A 26271-nucleotide genomic window follows, 5' to 3' on the forward strand; every position below is an offset into this window, starting at 1 on the left:
TATAATAATTTATACAATTTCTAAAGGGTAATTTTTTAATGCCACAGAAATATATAGTCATTGTACATTATGTATAAAAAGTATCACTAGGGTAATTGACCTTGACTGCTGCACTTGACTGTACTGACGTAATGACAGTACGGTCAGCCGCGCCATCTATTATTCAAAATGATTAAGTATACTTAAGAACTACGTAATCATCTCATACTGTCACAGTATTCAATAAATTCGCTTTTTTGTTCGTTTTTAATATACGGCTCGATCGCTCGTATCAGATACCGTTGGCTATGCCTCGTCAAAAAAATCCTATTCAACGACTCCTTCAACTCCCCGAGGTCGTAGTTGTTTCTATAATCCGTCATCGCTTTAAGAAACTCGGCGAAAACTTCATTACTGAGAACTTTTTTGGCCTGAAACAACAAACTAGCAATAATACGACACAAAAATCACGTCTACCATAACAATAAATTCGCTGATAGCAGCTTCTAGTGGTAACGTCGTTGATTTGTTGGCAACCATCGTGATTTTCTGCTTTTTCGCTAAACTCGCTCCAGAGTTGGACTTTCGTTTGTGGATATTAACCAAATTAGCGTCACTGGTGGAGGGCGAACCCAACGAAATCGAACTCGTGCTAAAATCGAAATTGCCACTTCTTTGGTTACATGAGCTGGATGGAATATTCTCATCTTTGGCTTTGAGAACTGACTACAAAAACAAAATGTATCTACGTATGTATTAAAATCGGATACGTACTCGAGGCATTTTAGTTTCGGCATTTTGAAAAAAAACCCTCAAATCTTTAACGGTTGAGCCAAAGTTTTGCATGATTTTGATGTGTTTTCGCAGCCATAGTGACAAATTGCTTTGTACTCTAGGGTTTGTGAATCTACTATCCAGTAAAATAATAGCGCCGTAGTCATTTTTGTGTCGGATTACGCGTCCAATGGCTTGATTGATGGCACGAGTGGCCTCCAAACTGTACCAATCGTCGCCTCTCAAGTACTAAAAAATACCCTATACTTCGATTATCACTAAAGTTCCTATACCTCTTTGTCTTTCGCGTTGCACACATCCAGATATCTCTTTTTTAGAATGATTTTCGGGTCTTTGAGTGGGGGGTAGGGTAGTCCTACGATGAAAACCGCTCTGCCGTTAACATCGGCAAAATCCAACCCTTCGGACACTTTTCCTCGGCACACCCCCATGAAAACCGCCCCTCTTATACTCGGGTCGTTGATTTTGGTGTAATATTCATTCATGGCGACTGCGAATGTGGGTTTATCTCTGGGTTCGACGAAAATTGGCTGCAATATCAAAATTATCGCAACATTAAAATTAATTTTGAGGTTAGTACTTTGGTTTGATTGATGGTATTCCAGATTCCCGATTCTTGCCACGCTTGCTGACACGTTTGCATAATTGGGTACGACGGGAAAAAAATTAGGACACCGTGAGGAATGAACCTGATTAAGTTCATTATCACTTGTCCCAACGACCGCAGATAATTGGGGTTGCTGCGATTTTGGTAGTTACAGTTTAGGGGTTCGTTGTCGGGACCTTTGGTGAGGATTTTCACGCAGACTTGCTCCCCTGTGACGATGTGGGGGTTTTCAATGCGGACGCCTACGTTGAGTTCGAGCTCCGAGATTAGGGGTTTTAAGGGGGCTAAAGTGCCGCTGGTTAGAATTACGCAGTGGACGCCTTGGTCCATCAACATGTTCATTCTAAGCGAGAAAAATTAAATTAAACCGGGCTTTCACCTTATTATATAGTTACCCAAAACCTGGGCTAAAACACCAGTAGCTTAAAACTCTACATTTACTCTTTGACGTAGCTTTAGTCAACCAGTCATCAGAAACTTTTTTTCGATTTTCTTCCATTGCTATGTGCACCTAAAACCCCCAAATCGATTACACCCTCTAGCGCACAAAAAACATACTTTATAACATTTTTGTATTTTTTCCTTGAACTGAGGGGTCAAACTCGCATACGCTATCGCCAACAAATCTGAAAATAATTGTAACCCAGCCCCCTTTCTAGCAAACGGACCGTCGTTCGCAGTGGCCAGAAACTGAACAATTTTTTCAAGTAAATTTTGAACTTGGTGCAGATTTCGGTCATTAATCTAGAAAACCGAAATAAAATTTTGAAAAAAATAAAAACCAAAATACAAACTCCCGCTTTTTCAAACATTCCAAAAATATAGTTTCCTTCGAAATAGGTCCCCTCCGCATTCGTGCTCGTCAAGGCAATTTCATCCAGCGCCTTCTCAAAATTCAGCAACATCTCCTTCAACACACACAACTCCTCGGCGGTGAAATCCTTGGGCACTTCTTTGTCGTTAAAATCGATAACCACGTCCTCGCTAAGCGCTTTCATCACCGCCGTCACCTCGTCAATACACAACGTAATATCAGTTGACTTAATCTGAATGGAGGCCGACTCTTCACAGACTTTCTCAATATTGTGCCCCTCATCCAAAATCACCACGTTATTAGCCAACTCCAACCCTAACGCTTTCCTCGTTTTCGGATCTAGTAAATAGTTGTACGGCGTAAACACGATATCGGCGCTTTGCTTCAACTCCTTGGCCATATAATACGGACAAAACTTATGATTCTGACCCAACTTCACCAAATCCTCGATGTCCACAACACTCAATTGTGTGATTTCAGGGTCCAGTTTCTTCTTTTCGACTTTATTATAATACATACACGATCTTTCTCTCACTTTCAAGCGGCATAAATGGACTTTCAAGGCGTTGCTTTTCTCGTTGAGGACCTCCTGGTGGACACACATTTGTTCCCTTGAACCGATAACACAAGCCTTCATGTGGTTGTAACACGTCCTTTTTAACTCCTGCATGGCTTGCGATAACTGCGTGTGAGTGCGCGATGCGTAAATTATGGTGGGTGTCCCGAGTAGCCCCCTTGTGCTATTTTCGCCACTAATGATGTTCAATTCTTTGAGAAAATCTTCACTTAGGGTGTGTCTTTGGGCTTGAATTTGGGCCTTCTTCATCTCCAGCCACGCTAGGGAGGCACACAGAAGGGAGAGAGTTTTGCCGGTGCCCGTGGGGGACTCCAGGACACCGTTCTGGCGCTCTTGCAGACATTCGAGCACTTTTTCCATATAGTTGACTTGAATGTCATAGGGAGGGAACGGAAAGGTCACTGGGATGCCGCGGATCGTGGTTGAAGTCATTTTTTGGTCAATGTTATTCAGAAATCGCGACTTTTGCAAAAAGAGAGGTTAGGTATTTGAATTTTGTGAGTGCTGTAAAACTGTAATAGAGGGTTTGTAAAGTCGCTATGGGTGCAAAAATTGAATTTATTACCTTTGGGGTTGTGTTTAATTAACAATGATGGGGTCATTTCGTGTTCATTTCACAAAAATTGGAGGGTTTGGCGCCACTACAAATTGACACTCAGTTATGCCAACAGTGTCACGACAAAGTGGCACTGCAGGCGTCCGTCGTCATTTATTTACAATGAAAATAAAATTAGGGAGATAAAAAAGTAATTTCCACGCCGAATAAAATTGTGTTAAACTTCATAAATTGCAAAATAAAGCGAAAATAACGAAAAACACGATTCTGACATTCAATGCTGCCAACATATAAACCGCCATGTTCCTGTTAATCACCAATTAAAATCAGCCACATTCAATTTCCTTTTAAAATAATGCGATAAATAAGTGTAAAGTGTGTTTTTCACGATGGATATGCCTCTTAAATTATTATTTTTCTACGTTTCGGCGGTCTTCATGGCTGTGTTTTTAGCGGTGAGAATCCACACACCCCTAACCTCAATCTCATGTTTTTTCTCCAGATTTGTGTTCTTATAATCGCCACTACTGACGAATACCCCGTAATCGTCCGAAGCAAAAAAGAAAAACGGTTCGTCGACCCCGTCTCCGGCGAAGAAATCTTATTTGCGTCGATTACAGACACCCCGACTAAAAAACTGAGCGTCGTCGTGCCGGCTTACAATGAAGAAAGCCGACGTAATTTCCCACATATTGTCTAATTTAGTAAGCAGAAACCATTTTCAGTACCGCCGATGTTGGAGGAATGCGTGGAATTCCTGGAATCCAGAAGCCAACAAAATGGGTTCACTTATGAGGTGATTGTTGTGAGTGATGGCAGCACTGATGGGACTGTCAAGGTCGCGAACGAGTGGTGCAGGAAATTGGGGGTGGATAAATTGAGGGTGCTGGAGTTGGAGACTAATAGGGGCAAGGGTGGCGCCGTGCGTCTCGTTAGTCGGTTAATTACCCCCTTAAACAAATATTTACTGGTGTTTTTTTAGGGGGTGCAGAGTGCGCGAGGGTCTGTGATTTTGTTTGCGGACGCAGACGGGGCGACGAAATTTTCAGACCTCTCCAAGTTGGAACAAGCGTTGTCTGAAAAAATCGGGGGTAAGTTCGTCGATTAAATTTCCAAATTTGAGAGTTTGTTTCAGTTGATTATGTAAAGGATGACGTTGCGGGTTTGTTGGGGCTCGCTGTGGGTTCCAGAGCCCATTTGGAGAAGGAATCAGTCGCCCAGCGCACCCTATTCCGGACTGTGTTGATGTATGGGTTTCATTTTTTGGTGTGGTTGTTTACAGTCCGCGGGATTAAAGACACCCAGTGTGGGTTTAAACTATTCACGAGAGAAACGGCAAGATTATGCTTTGATAGTTTACACGTGGAAAGATGGTAATATTTAGTAAAAATAATAAAAGTTGGTAACAATTGATTTTCCAGGGCTTTTGATGTGGAGCTGTTGTGGATCGCACAAAATCTTGACATTCCGATAATCGAAGTTGCGGTCAATTGGACGGAAGTGGATGGTTCGAAACTTACGCCGTTTTGGAGCTCTGTTCAGATGGGGAAAGATTTAGCGTTAATTTGGTTGCGTTATATGATTGGTGCTTGGAAAATCAAAGATGAGAAGATCAAGATTGATTAGTTGCTTTTAGTTATTTTTGTAATAAGTCTAAATATAGGTTTTTTAAATTAAATTGTGTTTTATTGAGTTTGAATTGGCCGCCTTAAATGGTTGCGTTGATTGGTTGCATTGGAAGCTTGCGCAGTGTCAACTGGAGTGACGTCACCGTTGGTGTTTGTTATTGGTGGTTTGTGGCGCCTTTTTTAAACGTGTGTAGTAAAAAGTGGGAAAATAATTTAAATATCTACAGACAACTATTTGCTTAACATTAATTCCTTAGATTTACGATAAGTCTACAACCTATTTGCTAAAGTCTCAACTAACAAGGTAAGAATAGCTGAAATTCTATCGCGATACTGAGGATTATCACGAAACTCCTTGACCGCGAACTTGCTCCTATTTATAAAAGAAAACTCATTATACATAGCAACATCGGCAACAATCTGATTAGACAAAGCTTCAGAAATAAAAATATGAGTCCCATACATCACAGTTTCCACAAGTGCAGGCAACCTATACCAGTTTAGACTTTCCAAAAATTCTTCCTTCGGCAGTTCACTACTATTCAAACCATGTTTCTTCAGTTCTTCGACTAGACACGAATAGTAGACATCCGCAAATGCCCCTATATTGTTTTCCACATAGTTACAATCTAAGTTAAGATACAACGACGTCAAAAAATCCATACATGGAGGCGTGTACCTCACCAATTGAAAATCTACAAGAACACACTCATTGTGATCATTGAACAGCAAATTGTTGCACCACAAGTCGTCGTGCGACAGAACATTCCTGAAACGTCTAGAGGGAGAAATTATCTGCTCCATTTCTTCGAAAATAAATCTGTGGAAGCTTTCACAAACCGCATCCACGTCGTGCTTTTTCAAAGACATCAGTCTTATTAAATCTGTGGCACATTTCGTGGCCGAAACCAACCACTTGTACCGAGGTTGCCCCTCCACAAAAGAAAAACAAGTCTCCCTGATTTCGTACTTGAATTTCTCGTCTAGACGAAGTCCCCGTTTGTGTTCGTAGATGAGGGTGGAGGCGTGGTACTTTGCCACGGTCTTCAACATAGCGACGCAGTGGTCCTCCGTCATGTAGAGTACCTTAGGGTTCATTTTGAACCCTTTGGCGTTCATATTTTCGAGAACTATTACATTGTCTTTGACGAAGAAGCATCTGGGTCCGAAGTGGCCAATTTTGAGTAGTTCGCTCAAGAGGTTTTGGTAGAGAACCACTTCTTTCTTGAAGATTCCGGCTTCTAGAACGTAGTCGAGTTGGTTGTTGTTGAACTGGGGTAAAGTCTTCAGAAAGTAGGTGGTTTGGGACTTGGTGTTGTTGGTGGCGAATCTGATGGTGAGGGTTAAGTGGTCGCCCAAAAAACCAGCAACGTTGTCGTCGAATTTGGTGATTTTGAACGAAAGGAGGTGGGCTGGGGAGTCTAAGCTTCGTCTGAGGATTTTCTCGCAGTCTTCTTTGGACATGAGGGTCTGGATTGACTCGATTGAGGCCATTGTGGTAGCACGACTCTGGTTGTGGATCAGTTTCCAGAGCATTTATATAAATTAGTGTAAATATTTTTTTAGATAATTAATTGTTTGTGGTGTGTATATTTCTACGTGTGTGTTATTGTTATATGGTGATAAAGTTTTCTCTCGTGACAGGTCTTAGTTTGATGTTTGTAGTTTGAATGGAAAATGTTCAATGTTTTGAGTTGTTACTAAGGGATTATCTGGGATAATGCATTTTTGTTCTATTTTTAAGTGTTTAATTTATGGTAGCTTAAGAAAAATTGAATTGTTCTAGACAAGTTGGCTGAGTTAAATGAACACTTGTCTGCTAGTGTCTAAATTTACATTATTTGAGTTTTCTGTAACAAAGTTGGAGGAATTAAAAACTAAAATGTCAAAAATATTTCGGAAAATTAATGAATAAATTGATCTATTTAGTTATTTAAACTGAATTGATTAAAAAAATCGAGTTTCTTAGATAAATGATAAAATTTGATTTTGTCACAAAAAATGCACAAAGAAGATAAAGAAAGTCGAAAAAGAGAGCCACAAAAAAGGCATTAAAAAGTGACAAAAACTGGCAAACAATGCGATTAAAAAATGGAGAGAAAAAGGCGTCAAAGAATGTGACAGAAACAAAACTAGCAAAAAGCATTAAAAAAGTCACAAAAACGGAAAAAGGTGACAAAATAAGTCGAAAAAATTGGCGACAAAAAGGTGATAACAAACGAAACAACAGAGAGGATAACAAAGTGATAAAAAAGGTGACAAAAAATACGGCTATAAAAAAGGGGCCAAAGAAAACGTCAAAATAAAGATAACTAAAAAGTCTAAAAAAAGTGACACTAAAAAATGTAGAAGGCGAAAAAGTGACAAGAAAGACCAATAAAAAAGTAAAAAATGATAAAAAAGCTAAAAAATCTGCCAAAAACAATTGAAAAATTGTCGAAAAGGAGGAAAAAGCGACAAAAAAGGTGATTAAAAACGGCAACTAAAATGGGACTAAAAAAAAAGGAAGTAAACATAAACCACAAAAAGGGCTTAAAAAAATCCTCAAGAAACAAAGAAAAACAGAAAAAGTGAAAAAAATGGAGCAAACAAAGCTGCTAAAAAAGTAAAAATAAATAAGAAAAAAGGTTAAAAATAGTCAAAAAAGTGACAAAAAGGTCGTTAAAAAAAGAAATGAGTGACAAAAGTGTCAAAAAAGCGCCAAAGAATGTCTCAAAAAAAGACGAGAAAAATGGGGGTCAGAAAAAAGGGAGGAAAAAGGCAAGGCAAATTACGAGGAAAAATGGCGACAAAAAAGAGACACAAAAGGAAAGGAAAGAGGGAATAAAAAAAGAGACCAAAAAAGGGCGGAAGTAAAAGACAAAAAAGGAACCAACGATTCTAAAAAAAAAAAAAACAAAAAACACGACAAAAAGGGTATTAAACAAAGATGAAAAAGGGCGACAAAAAACTGCCAAAAAAAGAAAAAAAAAATATGTGGAAAATACAGGAGAAAAAGGTCTACAAAAAGTTGATAAAAAAGGGCACGAAAACACGACTAAAAATGGATAAAAAGTACTTAATTAAAAAGCAAACGGTTAATAAACGAAAAAAAAAACGAAAATCTACAAAAAAGATAACAGTAAAAGTGTAAAAAAAAGGCGAACAAATGTGACCAAATAGGAGATAAGAAAAGACCACAAAAAATACATAAAGGAAGGCAATGAAAAAAGCTGCAAGAGTACAAGAAAATGAGAAAAAAAGGTTAAAAAAAGTCAAAAAGCAACAAAAAAAGGTGGCTAAAAAAATAAAGAAGTGAAAAGAAGTTGACAAAAAAAGACAAGAAAAAACTACAAAAAAGGGACCACAAGAAGGGGGGAAAAGACGATAAAAAATGGAAACAAAAATGGAGAGAAAAGAGGAGATTAAAAAACTGACCAAAAAAAGAGCGAAGAAAAAAAGACAAACAAGGAGCCAACAATTCTAAAAAAATAAAAAAATGACAAAAAAGGTATTAAGCAAAGGTGAAAAAGAGCGACAAAAACTTGATAAAAGGGGTACAAAAACACCACTAAAAAGCAATAAAAAATAATTAAAAAAGCAAACGGAACAAAAAAAAGGACACAAGATTTTCAAAGAAAAGCTATAAAAAGATAACAGTAAAAATGTAAAAAAAAGTGAACAAAAGTTACAAAATAGGAGACAAGCAAAGACGATAAAAAAATGGATCAAAAAAGCGACATAAAAAGCTGCTACAAAAGTAAAAGAAAACGAGAAAAAAGGCTAAAAAAACTGAAAAAGTGACAACAAAGAGCCTAAAAAAAATAAGAGTAAAAAAAAGGGTTAAAAAAGTGTCAAAAAGCGCCAAAAATGTATCAAAACAGTCGACAAAAAAGACAAGAAAACCTACAAAGAGGCCACAAAAAAGAGGGACAAAGGCGATTAAAAAGGAAACAAAAATGGAGAGGAACGAGAAGATAGAAAATTGACTAAAAAAGAGCGGAGAAAAAACAAAAAAAGGGCCAACAATTCTAAAAAAACAAAAAAGACGACAATAAAGGTATTAAACAAAGATAAAAAAGAGCAACAAAAAGAAACTGCAAACAAAAAACAAAAAAGTGATAAAAATACAGGGGAAAAAGTTCCCCAAAAACTTGATAAAAGGGTACAAAAACACGACTAAAGGGAAATAAAAAATAATTAAAAAACCAAACGGAACTAAAAAAAGGACACAAGATTTTCAAGGAAAAGCTGCAGTAAAAGTGTGAAAAAGGCGACAAAATATGAGAAAAGAAAAGATGACAAAGAAATGGATCAAGAAAAAAGAAAAGATTGAAAAAAAAAGTGTTAAAAAAAGTGTCAAAAAAACGCCAAAAAATGTGATAAAAATACAGGTGAAAAAGATCCACAAAAAGTTGATTAAAAACGGAACTAAAAACAAGACACAAAATTTTCAAAGAAAAGCTTCAAAAAAGATAACAGTGAAAGTAGTGTAAAAAATTGAAAATAAAAGAGTGACCACAAAAAAGAGGAAAAAACAATTGAAAAGGGAACAAAAAAGGGAGAAGAAAGTGGTCAAAATGTGACAAAAGAATAGATGAGGGCACAAACAGACGACAGAAGAATTGAAAAAACGACGAATAAGAAATGCGATAAAAAAATGAATAAATTGGGGCACAAACAATGGAGAAAATATGCGACAAAATTAACGGGGGCGGAAAAACGAGTGAAAAAAAAGGGACAAAAACGAGATAAAAATGGGATTACAAATTGTAGTAAAAAGAAGGGGTTATAAAAAATGGAGTCAAAGAAGTGTAAAAAAAAGGATCAACAATTCTGAAAAATATTCCAAAAAGAGACGACAGAAAAAGTACCAAAAAAGGCCACCAGAAAAGATGAAAACAAAATGTGCTTGAAGATACGACTGAAGGAAAGCAACAAAAAAAGGTTATAAAAAAAGGCGAACAACAGGCGACAAAAATAAAGAGAAAAAATGACGATAAAACAGTTAGCAAAAAAAGGCGAAAAAATGTGTCAAAAATCGGGAAAAAGATCATTAAAAATTCGCAAAAACACAAAAAAGACAGAAAAAGTGTACAAAAAGACAAAATAAGTAGATATATTTTAGCATTGTCAAGTCGACCGTTACAGAATTTCTGGGATGAAAAAATGTTAAAAAATGTCTCACACCAAAGTGTTTCATAATATATTTCAGATATTATAAGATTATAAGATATTATAAGACATTTTATGTTTACACTACATTCATGTCTAACGCTTATCCTCAGAACTTATTTCCTTGGATATTTTATTTCCTCAAAGTAGTTTGAACATTTATTTTCCAATATTATATTTCCGTATCGGTTACATAAAAGACTATTGTTATGTAAATGTCACAGCTATCTCTCCAATCCATCTGTGGAACGCAACACATAATCATCCCCATTTCTGCGACTGAAAGCCCTAAACCCCCATATTTCCAAATCCGGAAAAACTCCCACAAAAACCCCCCACGTCCTGTCCAACCGGCGTTACCTAATCTCCCTCCGCCCGCCGCCCCCGCCGCCGCTCCGTGACCTTGTCGTCTCCTTCCGCGCCGTCACCTCTATTAACCATCCCATCCCCATACTCTCGTGGGCGCTCAATTAACACAATAACGTCCATAATAATTCCGAGACGTTCACACCTCCATAACCCTTTAATTAAAAAACCGCCCTCTCCCCGCGCCCTTTTTGAATAATCGACGCCAATCAATGGCGGCGCGCTCAGGGCGTCGCGACGCAGTTCCAGCGGCGTCGCGGCGCATGCCGACCGTCTCCCGGATCATTTATTCAGTGAAATCCGGCAGGCGAGCGTCTTCGCACGCACACGGCGACATGGACCAGCAGAAGCTGCTTACACCTTCTTAAATCTTGGTAAGTCGTGTGCTTTGCGTTGGGGGCCGCGGGGACGGCGCCAGGCCACCGGGGGCGGCGTGGGGCCCGAATTCGCTGTTTGGGGACTGCGGGTATCGATCCGGCGCCACCTCGAGCTTAATGTCGGTAAAAATGGAATTATTTGTTTTATGTGAAGATCTTGGATGATCAATATGTTGACGCCTGGGGTGGTGGCGGATGTTTGCGCAATTTGGCGATTTTTGACACTTGTTGCGTTGGGGGAGCGGGGGCGGAATAACAAAGCGTGTTGTTGTTAATTAAAAATGTCGAGTAAGCTGTTTATGGAAACATTGGGGTGTGGGGATGTGTGTAGAACACGTGAACACGATTTTTTCTTCTGTTGAATAAATAAAACTATTTTTGTGGCATACTCTAAGTAGAAAATTTTTCGTCGCACTCAACACCATGTTGAAGTTGATAGATTTTAACAAAAAAAGTTTGACAATATTTTAAATTACAGAGTAATTTAGAAGAAACAAGTTTTAATTTACTTTGCGGTAAAATTTGATGAAGGTGCTATGTACTGAAATATGTACAGTAGTGTTCTACAAATAAATTATTGTTTTGGAACCAAAACTGTATTTCAAAATTTGGCTAAAAGTTTTAAAGAGGAATGATGAAATGGACCGCGATCTTATCGAAACCATATATGTTCCTGAAACAGAAAAATCGAGAACTTGTAAAACTGAAAAATCGAAAAGTTAAAAACAAAGAAATATTTAACAATTGAATCAAAATTCGAAAAGTTGAAGAAACTAGAAATTGAAAAAAAAAACCGAAGAATCGAAGAAAGCAAAAAATTGAAAAATTGCGAAAATCGGGAAACTGAAGGAAATTAAAAGTGAAATTGTAAAACTGAAACAATCAAAAATGGAAACACTGAATAACAATTAAAACAGTGAGAAATTGAAACATGTAAAATTGAAAAATCGAAAAATTGAACATTAAGAAACCGAAAAATCGAAAAATTGAAGAAATCGAAAAAGTAAAAATAGAAAACCGGAAAAGTAATAAAATCGAAATCAGAAACTTAAAAAATTTGAAAAATTGAAAACTTCAAAATTGAAACATTAAAACATGGAAAAATTGAAAAATCGAATCATTGAGAAGTCGGAAAATAGAAAAATTGAGAAATTGAAAAATCAGATAATTCGAAAATAAAAATAATTGTAGAATTGAAACAATGAGATCTTGAAAAAATAGAAAAATTGAAAAAGTAAAAATCGAGAAACTGAAAAATCAACAAATTGAAAAACTAAATATGAAAAACTGAAGATAAGCAGAGTTAAATGTCGAAAAGCTGAAAAATTAAAAATTGAAAAATTCGCAAGTTTGAAAAAATGTAGAAAAAAAATAATGACAAATTCAAAAGTTAAAAAATCGGGCAATGAAAAATTCAAAAATTGCAAAATCGGATTACTGAAAAATTGTGAATTTGAAAAATCAAAAAATTCGAAATTAAACATCGAAAAATTGAAAATTAGGAAACTGAAAAATCGAAGAATTGAAAAATCGAAACATTACAAATTGAAGAAAACGGGAAAATTGAAGAAACGGAAAATTAAAAATTGAAAAATCGAAAAATTGAACAAAAAAAATCGGAAAATAGTAACATTAAAATAAATAAAATTCGAAAATTGAAAAATTGGAATATTGAAAAATTCAAAAGTTGAAAAACCAAAAAATTAGAAAACAAAAATTAAAAATTGAAAATTAAGAAATTGAAAAATAGAAAAATTAAATATTGAAAGAAAAATTAAAAAATTAAATCTAAAATCGAAAAACTGATTCGCATTCAAAAAGTTACAAAATGAAAATAGAAAATCGAAAAGTTGTAAATTTGAAACTATCAAAAAATAGAAATCCTGCAAACATCGAATCCTTGGATGTCGAAGAATTGAAGAATCGAAAAATTATAAAATTGGAACACTGGAAAATAAAAAAAAAATTGAAAAATCGAATAACTGAAGAAAAGTCAAATTGAATGAAAGCATTAAAAAATCAATAAATTCAAACATTTAAATATCAAGTTATCAAGAAACCGAAAAATCGAAAAATTATAAACTTGAAACTTAAAGAATTGAAATGTTGAGAAATTAAAAAATTAAAAAAGCCGTAACCGAAAAATCGAAAAATTAAAAATTGAAAATTTGGAGAAAAGAAAAATTTAGTAAAAGTAAAAACATCGGAAAATTTAAATATTTATAAATCTAAAATGAAATCAACACTGAAAAATTGGAAACACTGAGAAATCAAACAACAATTGTAAAATTGAAACATCGAAAAAAAGAATAGTTAAAAGAATAGAGGAATTCAAAAATTTAAAGTTAGGAAATTGAAGATTAGAAAAATTGAAAAATTCCCAAGTTGGAAATTCGAAAAATTGAAAATTCGAATATTGGATTAATAAAAAATTGAAAAATTCAAATCTTGACAAATAGGAGTATTGAAAAATTCAACATTTGAAAAACCGAACAGTTACAAAATAAAAATCGAAAAATTGAGAGAAAAATTAAAAAAAAAAAAACGAAAATCGAAAAACTGTATAATTGAAAACTGGAAAAATTGAAAAATTTGCAAGCTGAAAATTGAAAATCGAAAAATGGAAAGACTCCAAAACATCGAAACTTTGGGAAGTCGAAGAATGAAAAAATAGAGAAATTGGAAAGTCGGATAATTGAAAAATCGAAAAATTGTAAAATTCGAACACTGGAAAATCAAAAAATTGAAAAATTAAATTATCGAAAATGAAGAAACTAAAAAATAGAAGAATTGTAAATTTGAAACATTGGCAAATTGAAACATCGAGAAATCAGAAAATTGAAAAAATAGAGAAATTAAAAAATAAAAAATCGGAAGATGGAAAAACCGTAAAACCGAAAAATTAAAAATTGAATATTCAAAAAATTGTAAAATAGAAAATTTGATATAAAGAAAAATTTAATAAAAAATAAAAAAATTGAAAAATATATAATTCGAAAATTAAATCAAGACGCCGAAAAATCGAAGAATTGTAAAATTCAAACTTTGATAAATCGCAAAACAATTGTAAAATTGAAACATCGAAAAATTGAATACCTAGTTGAAAAAATAGAGGAATTGAAAAATTAAAAGTGTGGAAATCGAGGAAACGAAAAACTGAAAAATTAAAAATTGGAAGAAAAATTGAAAAACTAAAATAATTCAGAACTTGAAAATTTGGAAAATCGAAAAATACTTGGTAAAAACAGAAAATACGAAAATCTTACGAATTTCTGGTAGTTAAATTGCAATCAATAATGTTTCACAACTGGGCCAACTACCGGGACTTGTTTGTATGTATAACTAGCCTGAATATACTTTATACCTTCATTTCGCAACTTATTATTAAATTTAGCTTTTACCGCATATCGATACCTCAAGCATTATTACGGAATTGTTGCCTCTAAAACAAGTGTGAGAAAAGGCGTTGGAAATTTATTGACCGGTGTGTACTGGCAGTCCTGCGCGTTACTCATTTTAGGCCCTCGCGATCTAATTACAAAAATCGCAACTTACATCAAACACAATTTTAAAATAATTACTTGACTTTTTTTTGAGGAACTATTACTCATTCATGGTTAAACTAATGATAAAAATACCACGTGCTGATAATATATGCACACCATAACGCCCCACGTTCCAAAAATAGCCCATTATCACACACCAAATCACTTTACCGTCGAATTTTCAAAACCCACTCATACATTTCTGCTAATGCGCCCATTTCCAGTCCAAGGCCCGCTTCTTTGTGCCTGCATGTTAAAACAACGTCCGATAATAACCCACATCGCTGATAAACTATCAGTTTGTCGCAAGTGTTTGCCATACAAACTCGTACACATGTGAACAGGTGTGAGTATTTAGTCAATTTTGTTCAAATATAAACCCGGATTAGGAGTTTTTCGAAAAAGGTCGCTTTATCTGGAATCGGATTAGCGCGCAGAACGAAATTAGAGTGAGTATTGTTCGGAGAATAAATTGGACCTGCCATGATTATAGCGTGATGTATAGAAGTGTCACCCACTTCATAAAGCTTAAAGCGTTTTCGCGACCTTTAAAAGCTTTTGCCTACATGAAAACTTCATTAGCAATTAATTGTATGTATTGTGGGGATATTTTGAGAGCTCGTCGAGGACCCGGGTGGGGGATGTACGTAAAAGCTCTCTAATTGAGGTTTCGTAAGCAGATGCGACCTAGATTTTCCGGTTGCAGCAAAATCTTATTCACTGGTTGCATACATTTTTCTCTTCAGTCTTAGATACAAGCTGTAGATGATCTAGAGGATCAAATTTCCATTTCACTTTGCTTAAAACGACATTTTTCGTTTGCAACATCAAACGCGTCAGTGTACAAAGAACAAAAGGGGAGACAGAACCAATTTAAATCTAATTTCCAGTCCTGGTTGAGCTTCCAGAATGACAAGAAGCTGGTTCTGGAATGAAGTAATTTGTGGATAAAACGTACGCTCATATTCTCCAAGTCACTTTTATCGTCTGCAGAAACGTTTCTACATTCACGAGAAAAAAATTCTATTTAATCTCGGTAAATAAATCCGCTGCAGCAGCCATTTCAGCTGTACTCGCACCAATCGATATTCATTAGCTTTGTGGAGATAAACTAGAACAAGGTTAACTCGGGTTGCGTCAATGCGCCCTCTGAATGTCATTTTTTGTCTGTTGAATATTAAAAACGTTAATAAAAATAGCAACTTTCAACACCAGTTGCAATTTATTCAAAACGTTCAACTTTCCCCTTTGTGGCTAAAAATAGAAGCAAATTAGAGCGACCATTCTTCCCAGCAAACGTCAAATACACGTGCTTTCCGCCCCCTCAGATGTCTTCTGGCGACCGTTGACACTCGATCGATTCGTTATTTTTGTACTGGAGGGTGCTAAACAATGAATAAAACAAAAGCGATAATCGTAACAGTTCTTGGCCATAACCATAACCCATAAACGTCATCCCACCTAACCCATAAATTTATTTTTGTGCCAGCCTCCATGTCAATGTGAGGATTATGTTGAAAACACAGGATAAAGAGCTCCTTTGGGTTTGCGGTCAAAGATCAAGTTACCTTAAAGGTAGTCCTTTTCCCTTGGCGCGGACGAGCAAAACGAAAAATAGGTGTCCTAGTCTACGACGATCAATACAAAGGTGCCTTCTTTAAACGAAGAAAGAAGTGTCAAGCTTTCACTCTCTATTCCATTAACACTAGGTTATAATAATAATATGTATGTTATGTATATGTTGCAGCTCCACCTCAGCGATGCCGCTTTATCCTCCTGCTGTCCCAATATCTCCATCGAGGTGACCTCGCCATGTCCTCAGACGCCGAACGGCAGTTCTTGTGTCCCCGCCTTATAGACTACCTGGCTATAGTGGGGGCACGACCAAGCAATAATGTGAGGCAGAGCGCCAGTCCCCCCATCCAAGCCCCCGAGCTCCTTCGCCGCTACCCAGTCCAGGACCACAAGGACTTCCCCATGCCCCTCGACATGGTGTACTTCTGCCAACCCGAAGGCTGCTCCTCCGTCGGTCCTCGCCGGACCGCTCTCAGAGAAGCCTCCTCTTTCGTGTTTACTCTCACTGATAAAGATTCGGGAAAAACGCGCTACGGGATCTGCGTGAACTTCTATCGACCGGTGGAGAAAGTCTCCGGGGGCATGGGAGTGGGAGGGCGGCGGGCGAGCACCAACTTGCGACGAGACTCATGGAGGAAGAGCATGGAGAAGAGCTCCGATTCGGCCTTCTCAAGGTAAAGAGTCGAATTCGTGGGGGTAAAATTCATGGGGTGGTTAGTGATTATAGGAGCAGTAACGTGGGACCCAGTGACTCGGAGCGTGACTGTCCGAGCCGGAGGGACTCGGAGACGACGGGGCCAGGGACCATCCCGACGCCTCGACTGGGAGTGACGGCCCCTTCTAACGACTCGGAGAGCGGCGGGAGCCACTCGCCCTCCCCTAGAGCCAGTCGGAGGCGGCAGGTAAGTAAATATCGCTCGTGCGGTTTCGCTCCTAATTCGATCGCTCGTAGAGGGTCCGCAACCATTCTCTAACCTCGTTATGCCTTCTCTCCCACCACCCTTTCTTCTCCATGTTCCGGGAGTGTTTGTTCATCCTGAAGAAACTTATAGACGCTTGTAACGAATCGTCGAATCCCCGGAGAGTGGGCGGCTCGAAGCAAGTGCCAAGGTGAGGTCGCGACCGGGTGAGAATAAGAATTGATGAAGTTGATTTAAGGGATAACGTGTGGAGCGTGCTAAGCGGCCAGTCGAATGAAGGGGCCTCGTCGATTGTGTTGCACGACGTGAGGGAAATCGAGACCTGGATACTGAGATTACTCTCGGCTCCCGTCCCAATTCCCGGGAAAACGAAGTAATCATAAATTGCGGCTCTGGATGGGATTATAATTTGGTTTTGTAGGGTGGAGGTCGACGTGTTGTCGCCGAGCGTATACGAACCGCTGATATTCGCATTACCTAGCCATACTCGGTTCAGCCTTGTAGATTTTCCATTACATTTGCCTTTAGAACTTTTAGGTAAATACCGAAAACACGAGTGCCGATTTTCGATTTTCGTTGTTTGTTTTAAGGAGTGGAAACCTGTCTCAAAGTTCTAACAATAATACTGCTGGAGAACAAAGTTGTTTTCCAGTCGAGAGATTACAATGCTCTTTGTATGTCTGTGATGGCCTTCGTGACTATGATTTACCCTTTAGAATACATGTTTCCGGTGATACCGTTGCTACCGACTTGCATGAGCTGCGCCGAACAGGTACTCGAACGTTTCGAACTACCCGCGACTCATCTTCACACTTTTAGCTTCTCCTTGCACCCACGCCGTACGTAATCGGACTTCCAGCCAGTTTCTTGATGTATAAAAAGAACTTCAAGCTCCCGGACGACGTCTGGCTCGTCGATCTAGACTCGAATAAGCTTACCTCGTCGCATGAAATCCCCCCGCTGCCCGAACCCGAAGGCACCATCTTGAAAAACCACCTCAAACAGGTACGTACACGTGCGTACCGGCCCCTTATAATTTTAACACACGATCTCTTTCTTTTCTTCACCTCAGGCAATGCAACTTATGGATCAAGTTGGCACCGGAGTAATTATTTTTCTTGTCCTAGCACTAGAATGCTTGTTAGAGCACGCCAACTTTAGCCGCTAGTTCATGCATGCTAAATGTAAGCACCCACAATTTCCTCTTCTAACCGGAAATTGCTTCCAGGCTTTGGGAAGTCTGTCGACTCCGAGTGCCTCCAGCAACCAATTACAACCCTCGAGACGGGACAGCGTCTCGGGCCCCACACCCAACACTTTGAGGTACAATAGATGACAACTCGTGACTTATTCTAAAGCTGTGTTTGTAGTATCTCGAGGCAGAAATCTCCGGAACCGAGTCCCGCCCACTCCCCTATTATCTCCCCGAAGTTGTCCATCACCCCACAAACACCGATGCCTCCTCAAAGACCCGTGTCACCCACGCCACCCACCGGATTCAACCCTTTCATCTATGGAAACGACGTGGATTCGGTCGATGTCGCCACGAGAGTGGCGATGGTGAGGTTCTTCAACTCCCAGAACCTCCTGGCGAACTTTAGCGAACACACGAGAACTTTGAGGTTGTACCCGAGGCCTGTGGTGGCGTTCCAAATTAATAGTTTTCTGCGGTCGCGACCCCGAACCACCCAGTTTTTGAACCGGTTCGCCAGAACCCAAGCAGTGGAATTTTTAGCAGAGTGGTCTCTAACTCCGACGAACGTCGCTTTTCAAAGGGTTCACACGGGAATTCTAGACCCGGCCCAAATCGGGGACAAACCTAAATGGTATTTACACACTTTAGAACCCATCAAATTTAGCGTCTGGGATGACGGGAGCTCTCTCAATGGGGCTTTGAGGAGTTTGCAGACCCAAGAAAACCAACCGACTGACGAAAGCGGCTCAGATTCCGAAGGAGCCGAAAGTACAAGTTCAAGCTACTCCTCCTTGAGCGACTTTGTGTCTGAAATGGTCTCTTCAGATTTATCCCCAGGTTGCTCTTCATACCAAGACCAAAGAAAAGCGTCGGCTCAAAACATGTCTTTGTCGTCGAATCTTGACGTGGACACTGTGTATAGACCACCCTCGGAGTTACAATACCCTGATGGCGAAATCCCCGCTGATCGCACAGAGTCGCCACAATCATCTTCCAGTAGCGAGTCAGACCTCAGCTCCCCTTCGTTCAACAGAGACTCAGAACTGGAATTCGGTAACCGCCAAAAGACTGAACAAGTGCATGAAAAGACTGATAAAGAGGAGACCGAAAGCTTCGAGAACGAATCCGACTCGAACTCCACCACGACGCCGAAGACCATAATGAGCTCCAACACGATTAAACCCGAGTCCCCTAATAGCACGATCAGCGAAGAAAGGCCTACCACCCCGAGGAAGACACGTCAAGGACGGTCAATCACCCCGGTACCACCTGTGACCCCCATTCTTCAGAAGCAGCCCAGTATCGGGAACGTACTAGCACGGACTTCAAGTTTTGGCTCATCCGGAAGTGGTAGTCCGGTACCACCATCATCGGCAAGTAGTGGTAGCGGAGTTCAAAGACAAAGTTCTCAGGGATCACTTTTTGAACAGTTTGCGTCTCAAGCTAAAGAATTGATGAAAGAAACAACGCGCCAGAGCAGCCAGGACGGGTTGTTGGCCCAAATGGACAAGTTCAAGATACAAGCCAAAGAAAAACTGACCGAAGCTGAAGAAAGCCACATTTTTGCACCCTTCGACAAGGTTGGTAGTTCTTGGGGGGAGTTTGTCTTAATATGTTGTTTTTAGTTGACGACGCATGCGAAGAAAGCGGCTGAAGAAGCGTCGAAAAGTGTGCAGGAAGCAAGTAAGAGTGCGCTAGAAGCTAGTAAAACGGCTACGGCTGTTAGTAAAAATACTCTTGAAGATTTGACGTACGTGGGGAAATCGACGCTTGGGGATTTAACCAAGAGCGCGAAGGAAGTGGTGACGAAGAAAGGGTTGTTGAGGGTGAGAACACCCACTGTTTCTAGTATAAGTCTGACCGACTCCTTTCAGGCTGACTCTTTCTCAAAAGGATCTGAATCGCGCAGAGAGTCAACGAGTAGCTCTACGTCTTTAGTAGCCACTTCTAGTGTGATATCTGGGGCCAGTCGCGACTTCTTTTCTAACATTAGCTCAGATTTGAACGGAATTGCCGCTAGTACTACTAGCATGTTCTCGGATTTGTTTGGAAGCAAAAAGGAACACCCGAAAACCGGTGAAAGTCCGCATGTTCCGCAAAAACCCAAAGACACGAAGAGTGGTATGTTTGGACCCTTCCCCCGAGGTCCCAGAGGTTTGGTCGAAAAGAGCCCCCTCATAAAACACGCCCCGAGGAGACAAGATGACATTCAAAGAAAGCAATCGGTTGACAGATCGGCCACCAATAGCGAAAATCAGGCGTTTTTGAAGGACGTGGTCAATCAAGTCTTGGAAGGGGAAGGCGTCGGTTGGCTCAAACTCAATAGGTTGAAGAAGCTAATGGAAGACGAATCCTATCGGAATTTCGTCTTAAGCAAGCTTAATAAAACTCTGGATAAGAAAATAGCCCCAGATGACCACATCGACGACGTTTGCGTACCCAAACCCGTTTGGAAGGGAATGTTGAAGGTGCTCCAAGCCGTGGTTCACGGTTTGGAGGTGACTTATAGTAACTACGGCCTCGGAGGGATGGCGTCTGCTTTCCAGCTACACGAAATTGCTCACACTCATTACTGGACTAAAGAACTGATCGAAGGTTCCACCGATTTTACTCAAGTAAAGTTTTAACCATCTTGGTGTTTTATTCACTAATAAGAGTTTTTTTTTTGTAGAGCTCTAGTCCTCGCTCTCCTCAAAGCCCCCGCTCTTCTCTCCAACTCGAGTGGGACGCTTCTCGCAAATCCTCCCAAGCCGAAGCCCCTGAAGTCCGTTTGATCCAAGGCGACGAATCCGAAGCCGACGGCCAACAGTCCACCGCGGACATGTTCAAAGACATGCTCACCCAAAAGAAAAACATGCTTTTGTCCAAACTTACCTCGTTCGACTCCGATGTAAGTCTTTAGTCCCCCCCCCATGCATGTCATGCCGATCAGGCATATTCCTCGGAATATGCTTGATGTTTGTGTTGTATGTGGCAGGCTGAAGGGACAATACAAGGGTCCGGGGGTACCATTTCTCCTTCCGGAGGTTCGATAACCACTGGTCCCGCTTGCGGTTTGAATAGAGGTGGAGGTCAGTCTTCGTTCAGATCGACGGTGTCCGATACGGAGGTCGAAACCTTGCAGGTGAGGATGCTTTGGTGGCTTCTGTATTTATAAGTAGTCGTTTGCTGCTCTTACCACGACGATTCCGTTGTTGCAGTTCCCTAAACTACCCAAGCAACGAACGGCGAGCGTGTGGTCGAGTAAGTCGTCGTTGAGCACCGGGTTCAGGTACCACGGAGGCCACATGGTGAACACCGTGACGTCGCCGTCGCCGGACGCCGTCAGGACCTACCTCTTCGAGGGTTTGTTAGGGAAGGACCGGTCGTCGCTTTGGGACCAGATGCAGTTCTGGGAGGACGCGTTCCTGGATGCGGTGTCGCAAGAACGGGATATGATAGGGATGGACCAGGTGGGACTGCGGTAAAAGAGAAAGAGTAGTGGAGTCAGGGTGGATTTTAGGGTCCTCGCGAGATGATGGAGCGCTACAAAGCTCTGAGCGACACCGAACGCAAGCGGCTCGAACACGAAGAGGACAAACTCTTGGCGACCATGTTGTATAACCTGACCGCGATTCTGGTGATGCTCAACTGTAACAAAGCCGAAGTGAAACGGAAGATCAGGCGTCTGCTCGGTAAAAGCCATATCGGTTTGGTGTATAGCCAAGAGGTGAACTCTTTACTGGACCAAATCAATAACTTGGTGAGTCCTTTGGGTTCGGCCACAATTTCTTTTATCGAGTCGCATTGCAGCACGGTAACGATATTGATTTAAAACCTTTGGGATCCCGGCTTTTACACCGTCAGAGTTTTACTGTCCATCAAGGAGTTGATGGCGGAGGAGAATTACGGTTTATGGAAGTTCGTGATGATGGCCTGGTATTGCGATCGGTATCCGGGGTCATAGTGGAGCGGTGGTGGTTCGAGCGATTGGTAAACATGACATATAGCCCGAAAAATAAAGTGTTGTGTTTGTGGAGGAGGAACGGACAGCAGACCCAACTTCATAAATACTACACGAAGAAGGTTAGTGGTGGGGCGAGGCGACGTTTCGCTTTTAACGGTGTATTTACAGTGCAAACAACTTTATTATTGCATCAAGGAGGCGATGGAGCGGGGAGGAGTGGCAGGGACTGCCCCCGAGTTAGGAGGCGAGTTTCCGATTCAAGATATGAGCACCGGCGAGGGGGGGTTGTTACAGGTTTGCATGGAAGGGGTGGGATTGCTCTTCGCCAACAGCAAGGTGATACGATCAGGATTTTAAGATTAAGACGAGAATTGAGAGACTGATGCAAGGGGACTAAAATGAATCCGCGTTCATTTTGGTCTCTGCGAATTTTTTCTACTCTTTTTTTTGTTACGTGTTGTTGGGTGCGCTGTGATATGTGCATTTGTCTGCAAGGACCACTCAAACTTTCCTACTTGCTCTGCCACTCGCTCGGTGCCATCTCTGTGTTTTTTTTTGTTGTTCTGTAAAACGAATTTAGGGCAGCGTAAAATCGGAGGCTCTTGACTCAGGTAGTAATTTTTTCTTCATTTTTTTCTTTATTTAAAAACTCTATAAGTGTACTTATTACTCTGAATGCATGCAGCTCGATGTGCAATAAGTCTTAAGATCTAGCTCGACGTTGAGAATTTTTTATTTCTTTTGAATGTTTGGATGCTCTTTCTTTTCTATTCTCTATCTATCTATCTATCTATCTATCTTTCTTTTCTTTTATTTTTCTCTATATCGATGTCGATGAGTGGTCATGTTTGGCAATGGGGCGCTCTCGACGTTCCCGCGCGTCTAGACCGCCCCCAGGCTGAGGCTTAGGAACTTTTGAGATGGTCCTTGTCGGTTACGAACTCGTCACTAATGTTGTGTTCTGTTGGTTTCTATTTCCGTTGATCTGTCCACGTCGGTCGCTGGCTGCTTGGCAGGACTTTGAGGTATATAAAAATCTGATCTAATTTGATCGTTAGATTAGTTACTAGTCTTTGTTTAGTTAGCGCTTTTTCCTGTAGTTGATTTGCTGCATCCCTCACCCACTTCCTTCCTAATCGAACACCGTTTTTGATTTTCAACTTTTATTATTTCATTGCAAATCCGAAATTCTAACGACACGAGTTCCGATTCAGAATGCTGCTGAAACATGTTCGCATTTAAACGTAGTGTAGAGTGCTGCTTCTGGCGGGGACCGCATGGCAACTCACACCTGCACAACAGACACACACACTCTCACACACTTCTACCATACCATTCTACCAGTCTATACTGTTTAGGCCCATCATACATTGAGCAAACCATCTCTGAAGTTGCCTAGAGCTTCACGCATGACACGCGATGGCTGCATGACTTCTATTTTGCTTTGCTTTACTACTGTCCTGTCTCGATGTTCTCTACGTAACCACTAAATGTGTTGCAGTTTTTCGTACGGATAGATCACATCAGGAAGTGCTTCACGCAGAAGGGCGGAATCTTCGTCATCGAGGAGTTCAGTAAGTAGAGAAACGTAAATGGCGCAGTCGGACGGAGTTCAATTCCCGAACATACGAATATGATCAATTTTATTATTGTGTTTCATACATAGAAAACTACCTACTAAGCTAGCTGCCAGGAAATGTGTTCGGTTCTGCGAGGACTTGCGGAGGCAATAGTTTTTAATGTTGGAGTGTTTGCGGAGGCTAAGAAATAGTTATGGAACGTTTATGGCTTCGGAACGGTTATAGTTTCTGGTAGATTACCTAGAGTGGGACGAGTATTTCTCATAAATTTGAATAGAGCGTGTATTATGGGTTTGAGGGGCATTTTCGGTGCACGTATATTAAGGGAATCGATTCCTGGAGTAATAAACCTTCAGCGGTTATTTCTACTTAACACAGTGTCGCGTTTTATCGTTTTCAGGACTGCTAAAGTTGGAATGTCGAAAACGCCGCATTAAATGTTCGGAATTGAATGCAGCATTTAGCCGGAGGCGGCTGCCCCCGCCCCCTCTTTATTAAAATCAGATTTGCTCCTCGAACCGTTGATTCACCGAACTCGTTCTGTTGCAGATCCCAAAACGCGCCAAGTCATCCAGCGAAAGTACAAGTCTCCAATGGTAAATTTCCCCACATTCCTTCCGTTCGTCTCATTTCGTTTTTCCCTTCCCATTTTGTTTTACACCCGCACGTTATGTTATAGGCTAGCGAGATGTTGTTATTATTTCACCGGATAACCTCCATTTGCATGACACAGAGAATTCATGAGTTCGTACCCTCATCTGCATGAGTATTTTATTCGTAAGCCCCCCCGCGCCGCCCCCATCAATGTTTCACGCGCCGCTTGCTTGCAGGCCGACCAGATCTGCTACTCCGTGCTGTGCGTCTTCTCGTACGTGGCCGCCGGCTCCGAGCGGCGCGCCGCCGCCTCCAAGGCCGCCACCCCGCGCGCGTCGCTCGCGCCCCTCAGCTGCATGCGCGCCCCCGCCTCGCCGCAGGAGCCCGAGGCGCGCCTCGAGCCGCCCAGCCCCGAGCCGGGCAGCGTCACCCCCACGGGCGGGCCGCCGACGTACCCGCCGCCCGCGCTGCCGCCCGGCGTGCCGCCGCCCGCGCCGCCGCCGGGCCTCCGCGGCTTCGCGGTGCCGGCGCAGCTGCCGGCGCGCCCGCCCCCGGTGCCCAGCCGCAGCCTGCTCCCGAGGCAGCCGTCGTCGCCGCAGCCGCCGCCCCGCCCGAAGTGACGCCATGGGAGGTACTCCCTGCCCTTCATCTACGGGGAGGAGGCCTGCATCCTGCCCTCGTGCCTGCCCTGGGCCTAGCCATATCAGCGTTTTCGTTTCTTGATATTGTACATTATGTAGACACACCAAAAGTTTCCTATTTGTATAGTTGGGAGGGGTTGCAATAAGCGGAGGGCGGCTCCGAGGAGCCCTATATTAATAAAATACTGTGCCTACATGGTAGCCATCGTGTATACTTGTATATAGTTCACCTATTCCAGATGTACCGTTATATTGATTTTGGCAAGCAATATTAGAGGTGTTGTTCAACCCGCTGAAGCTTATGTAAAAGACATTTTACATGTGAAATAAATTCTAAAAGAGTTACCCGTGTTTTTTTTTTGATGATGATAATGGCGCCTCTCTTGACGAACATTATTTAACGGACTTTTTCTGAAATGGAACGAATATGTAAATTTTTATGCAAATTCGGAAAGGCTTTTTGATATTAGTATGCAAAGCCTCACTAGCTTTTAGAAGTGAACGTTTAGATGTTGCGATAACTGTCATTTCCTTCTTTGAGGTAGCAAAAATGAACATTTGGTTACAAATGACATCGTTTCGTTGGTACAAAGAAAACTCGACGAGTAAATGCCTAATATAGTGACGACGTGGCTAATTAACTTTCAGCAGGGAACTACTAGTCAAGAGATATTAACAAGTCGTCCTGGATTCAAAGCACACCACTTTGAGCCCGTTTCTGACGAGAAATTAGAAAGGGAAGATGATACGGGTAGAAACGTGGGTTTTCCTAGAAACGCCCACATGCATAAAATATTTAAATGCAATTGACATTTTAATGCGCAGAGGCGGTAGCTGGAAATAAATACATCAGCTTCCTGGAACAAGCTTGTCGTTATTCCAAATGGTCAAAGAATAAATCAAGTCGTGTGCGTGTTGACTGCGAAAATATTCCCTTGAAATCGCAAAATCATCAGACAAAATGACTTGGAACTGGTCGAGCTTATAAGCAGCTTTATCTAATTCCAAGCAAAAGATTGAAAGAATCGCTACCGCGGTAGCAAAATATGATAGATGCACGAAAGCTCACGGTAGTGCGCATACTATTTCTGGCTCAGTCAAAATTGTTAAGACTCCTTTCTGGACTAGTTGTCGTTTCGCAGACTGTGACGAATGGACCCAAAGCGAACGACACGAAAGCTTCTCGGCCCATTCGTGGGTGTACAAAAATGCGTGGGTAACCCAATAAATCGTGTGGGTGTGCGCTAAACCTGTTTTCAAGTTTGTCGTTGCGAAGGATCGAATGATAATGTTGGCGTGCCCTTTAGCGTTAGACGTCTGGAACAAGACCATTTCGACTTCAGCATCGCGATATTTATTTGAAGTAAGCAACGCAGTGCTCTTTTCAAATTAGGTCCTAACTAATTCAGGACCTTATGGCTT

At 40.8% G+C, this 26271-nt stretch overlaps 4 protein-coding genes across 12 annotated transcripts; 2 read left to right on the top strand and 2 right to left on the bottom strand.

The window, feature by feature from the left end:
• Positions 1-17: 17 nt before the first annotated feature.
• LOC135141011 (regulator of telomere elongation helicase 1 homolog) lies at positions 18-3500 on the bottom strand. The gene is made up of 9 exons (XM_064071796.1): positions 3338-3500; positions 2176-3284; positions 1940-2125; positions 1777-1892; positions 1355-1724; positions 1047-1304; positions 754-1002; positions 457-705; positions 18-410 (listed from the first exon to the last, which is right to left on the bottom strand). Exons 2-9 carry the CDS (start codon positions 3202-3204, stop codon positions 198-200), a joined length of 2670 nt encoding a protein of 889 aa, XP_063927866.1. The 5' UTR covers positions 3205-3284; positions 3338-3500; the 3' UTR covers positions 18-197.
• Positions 3501-3611: 111 nt separating this feature from the next.
• On the top strand, positions 3612-5006 carry Wol (wollknaeuel). Its single transcript, XM_064071800.1, has 6 exons — positions 3612-3783; positions 3831-4005; positions 4054-4259; positions 4311-4419; positions 4464-4701; positions 4750-5006. The coding sequence occupies exons 1-6, from the start codon at positions 3718-3720 to the stop codon at positions 4952-4954; spliced, it is 999 nt and encodes a 332-aa protein (XP_063927870.1). The 5' UTR covers positions 3612-3717; the 3' UTR covers positions 4955-5006.
• LOC135141013 (uncharacterized) lies at positions 4941-6481 on the bottom strand. The gene has a single exon (XM_064071798.1). It carries the CDS (start codon positions 6448-6450, stop codon positions 5227-5229), a length of 1224 nt encoding a protein of 407 aa, XP_063927868.1. The 5' UTR covers positions 6451-6481; the 3' UTR covers positions 4941-5226.
• A 4293-nt stretch (positions 6482-10774) lies between these two features.
• On the top strand, positions 10775-24921 carry LOC135141055 (MAP kinase-activating death domain protein). 9 transcript variants are annotated; one of them, XM_064071904.1, is made up of 23 exons: positions 14751-14847; positions 16146-16647; positions 16692-16875; positions 16926-17083; positions 17132-17266; positions 17315-17430; positions 17484-17665; positions 17713-17898; positions 17966-17998; positions 18122-18216; positions 18264-19461; positions 19519-19668; positions 19714-19914; positions 19963-20703; positions 20760-20978; positions 21066-21212; positions 21289-21540; positions 21591-21830; positions 21881-22153; positions 22203-22370; positions 23536-23608; positions 24164-24210; positions 24445-24921. In XM_064071904.1, exons 2-23 carry the CDS (start codon positions 16211-16213, stop codon positions 24826-24828), a joined length of 5619 nt encoding a protein of 1872 aa, XP_063927974.1. In that variant the 5' UTR covers positions 14751-14847; positions 16146-16210; the 3' UTR covers positions 24829-24921. The 9 variants fall into 9 exon arrangements, 7 of the variants coding, with proteins under 7 accessions (XP_063927970.1, XP_063927972.1, XP_063927974.1 ...); XM_064071906.1 differs by adding an exon at positions 24294-24391 and having other exon boundaries at positions 18264-19668; positions 24445-24534; XM_064071900.1 differs by lacking the exon at positions 14751-14847 and adding an exon at positions 10775-10850 and having other exon boundaries at positions 18264-19668.
• Positions 24922-26271: the final 1350 nt, after the last annotated feature.

Source organism: Zophobas morio, unplaced genomic scaffold (assembly GCF_036711695.1).
Source record: "Zophobas morio isolate AGI-343-1 ecotype UQ-CSIRO unplaced genomic scaffold, CSIRO_AGI_Zmor_V1 ptg000041l, whole genome shotgun sequence".
Taxonomy (NCBI): Eukaryota; Metazoa; Arthropoda; class Insecta; order Coleoptera; family Tenebrionidae; genus Zophobas; species Zophobas morio.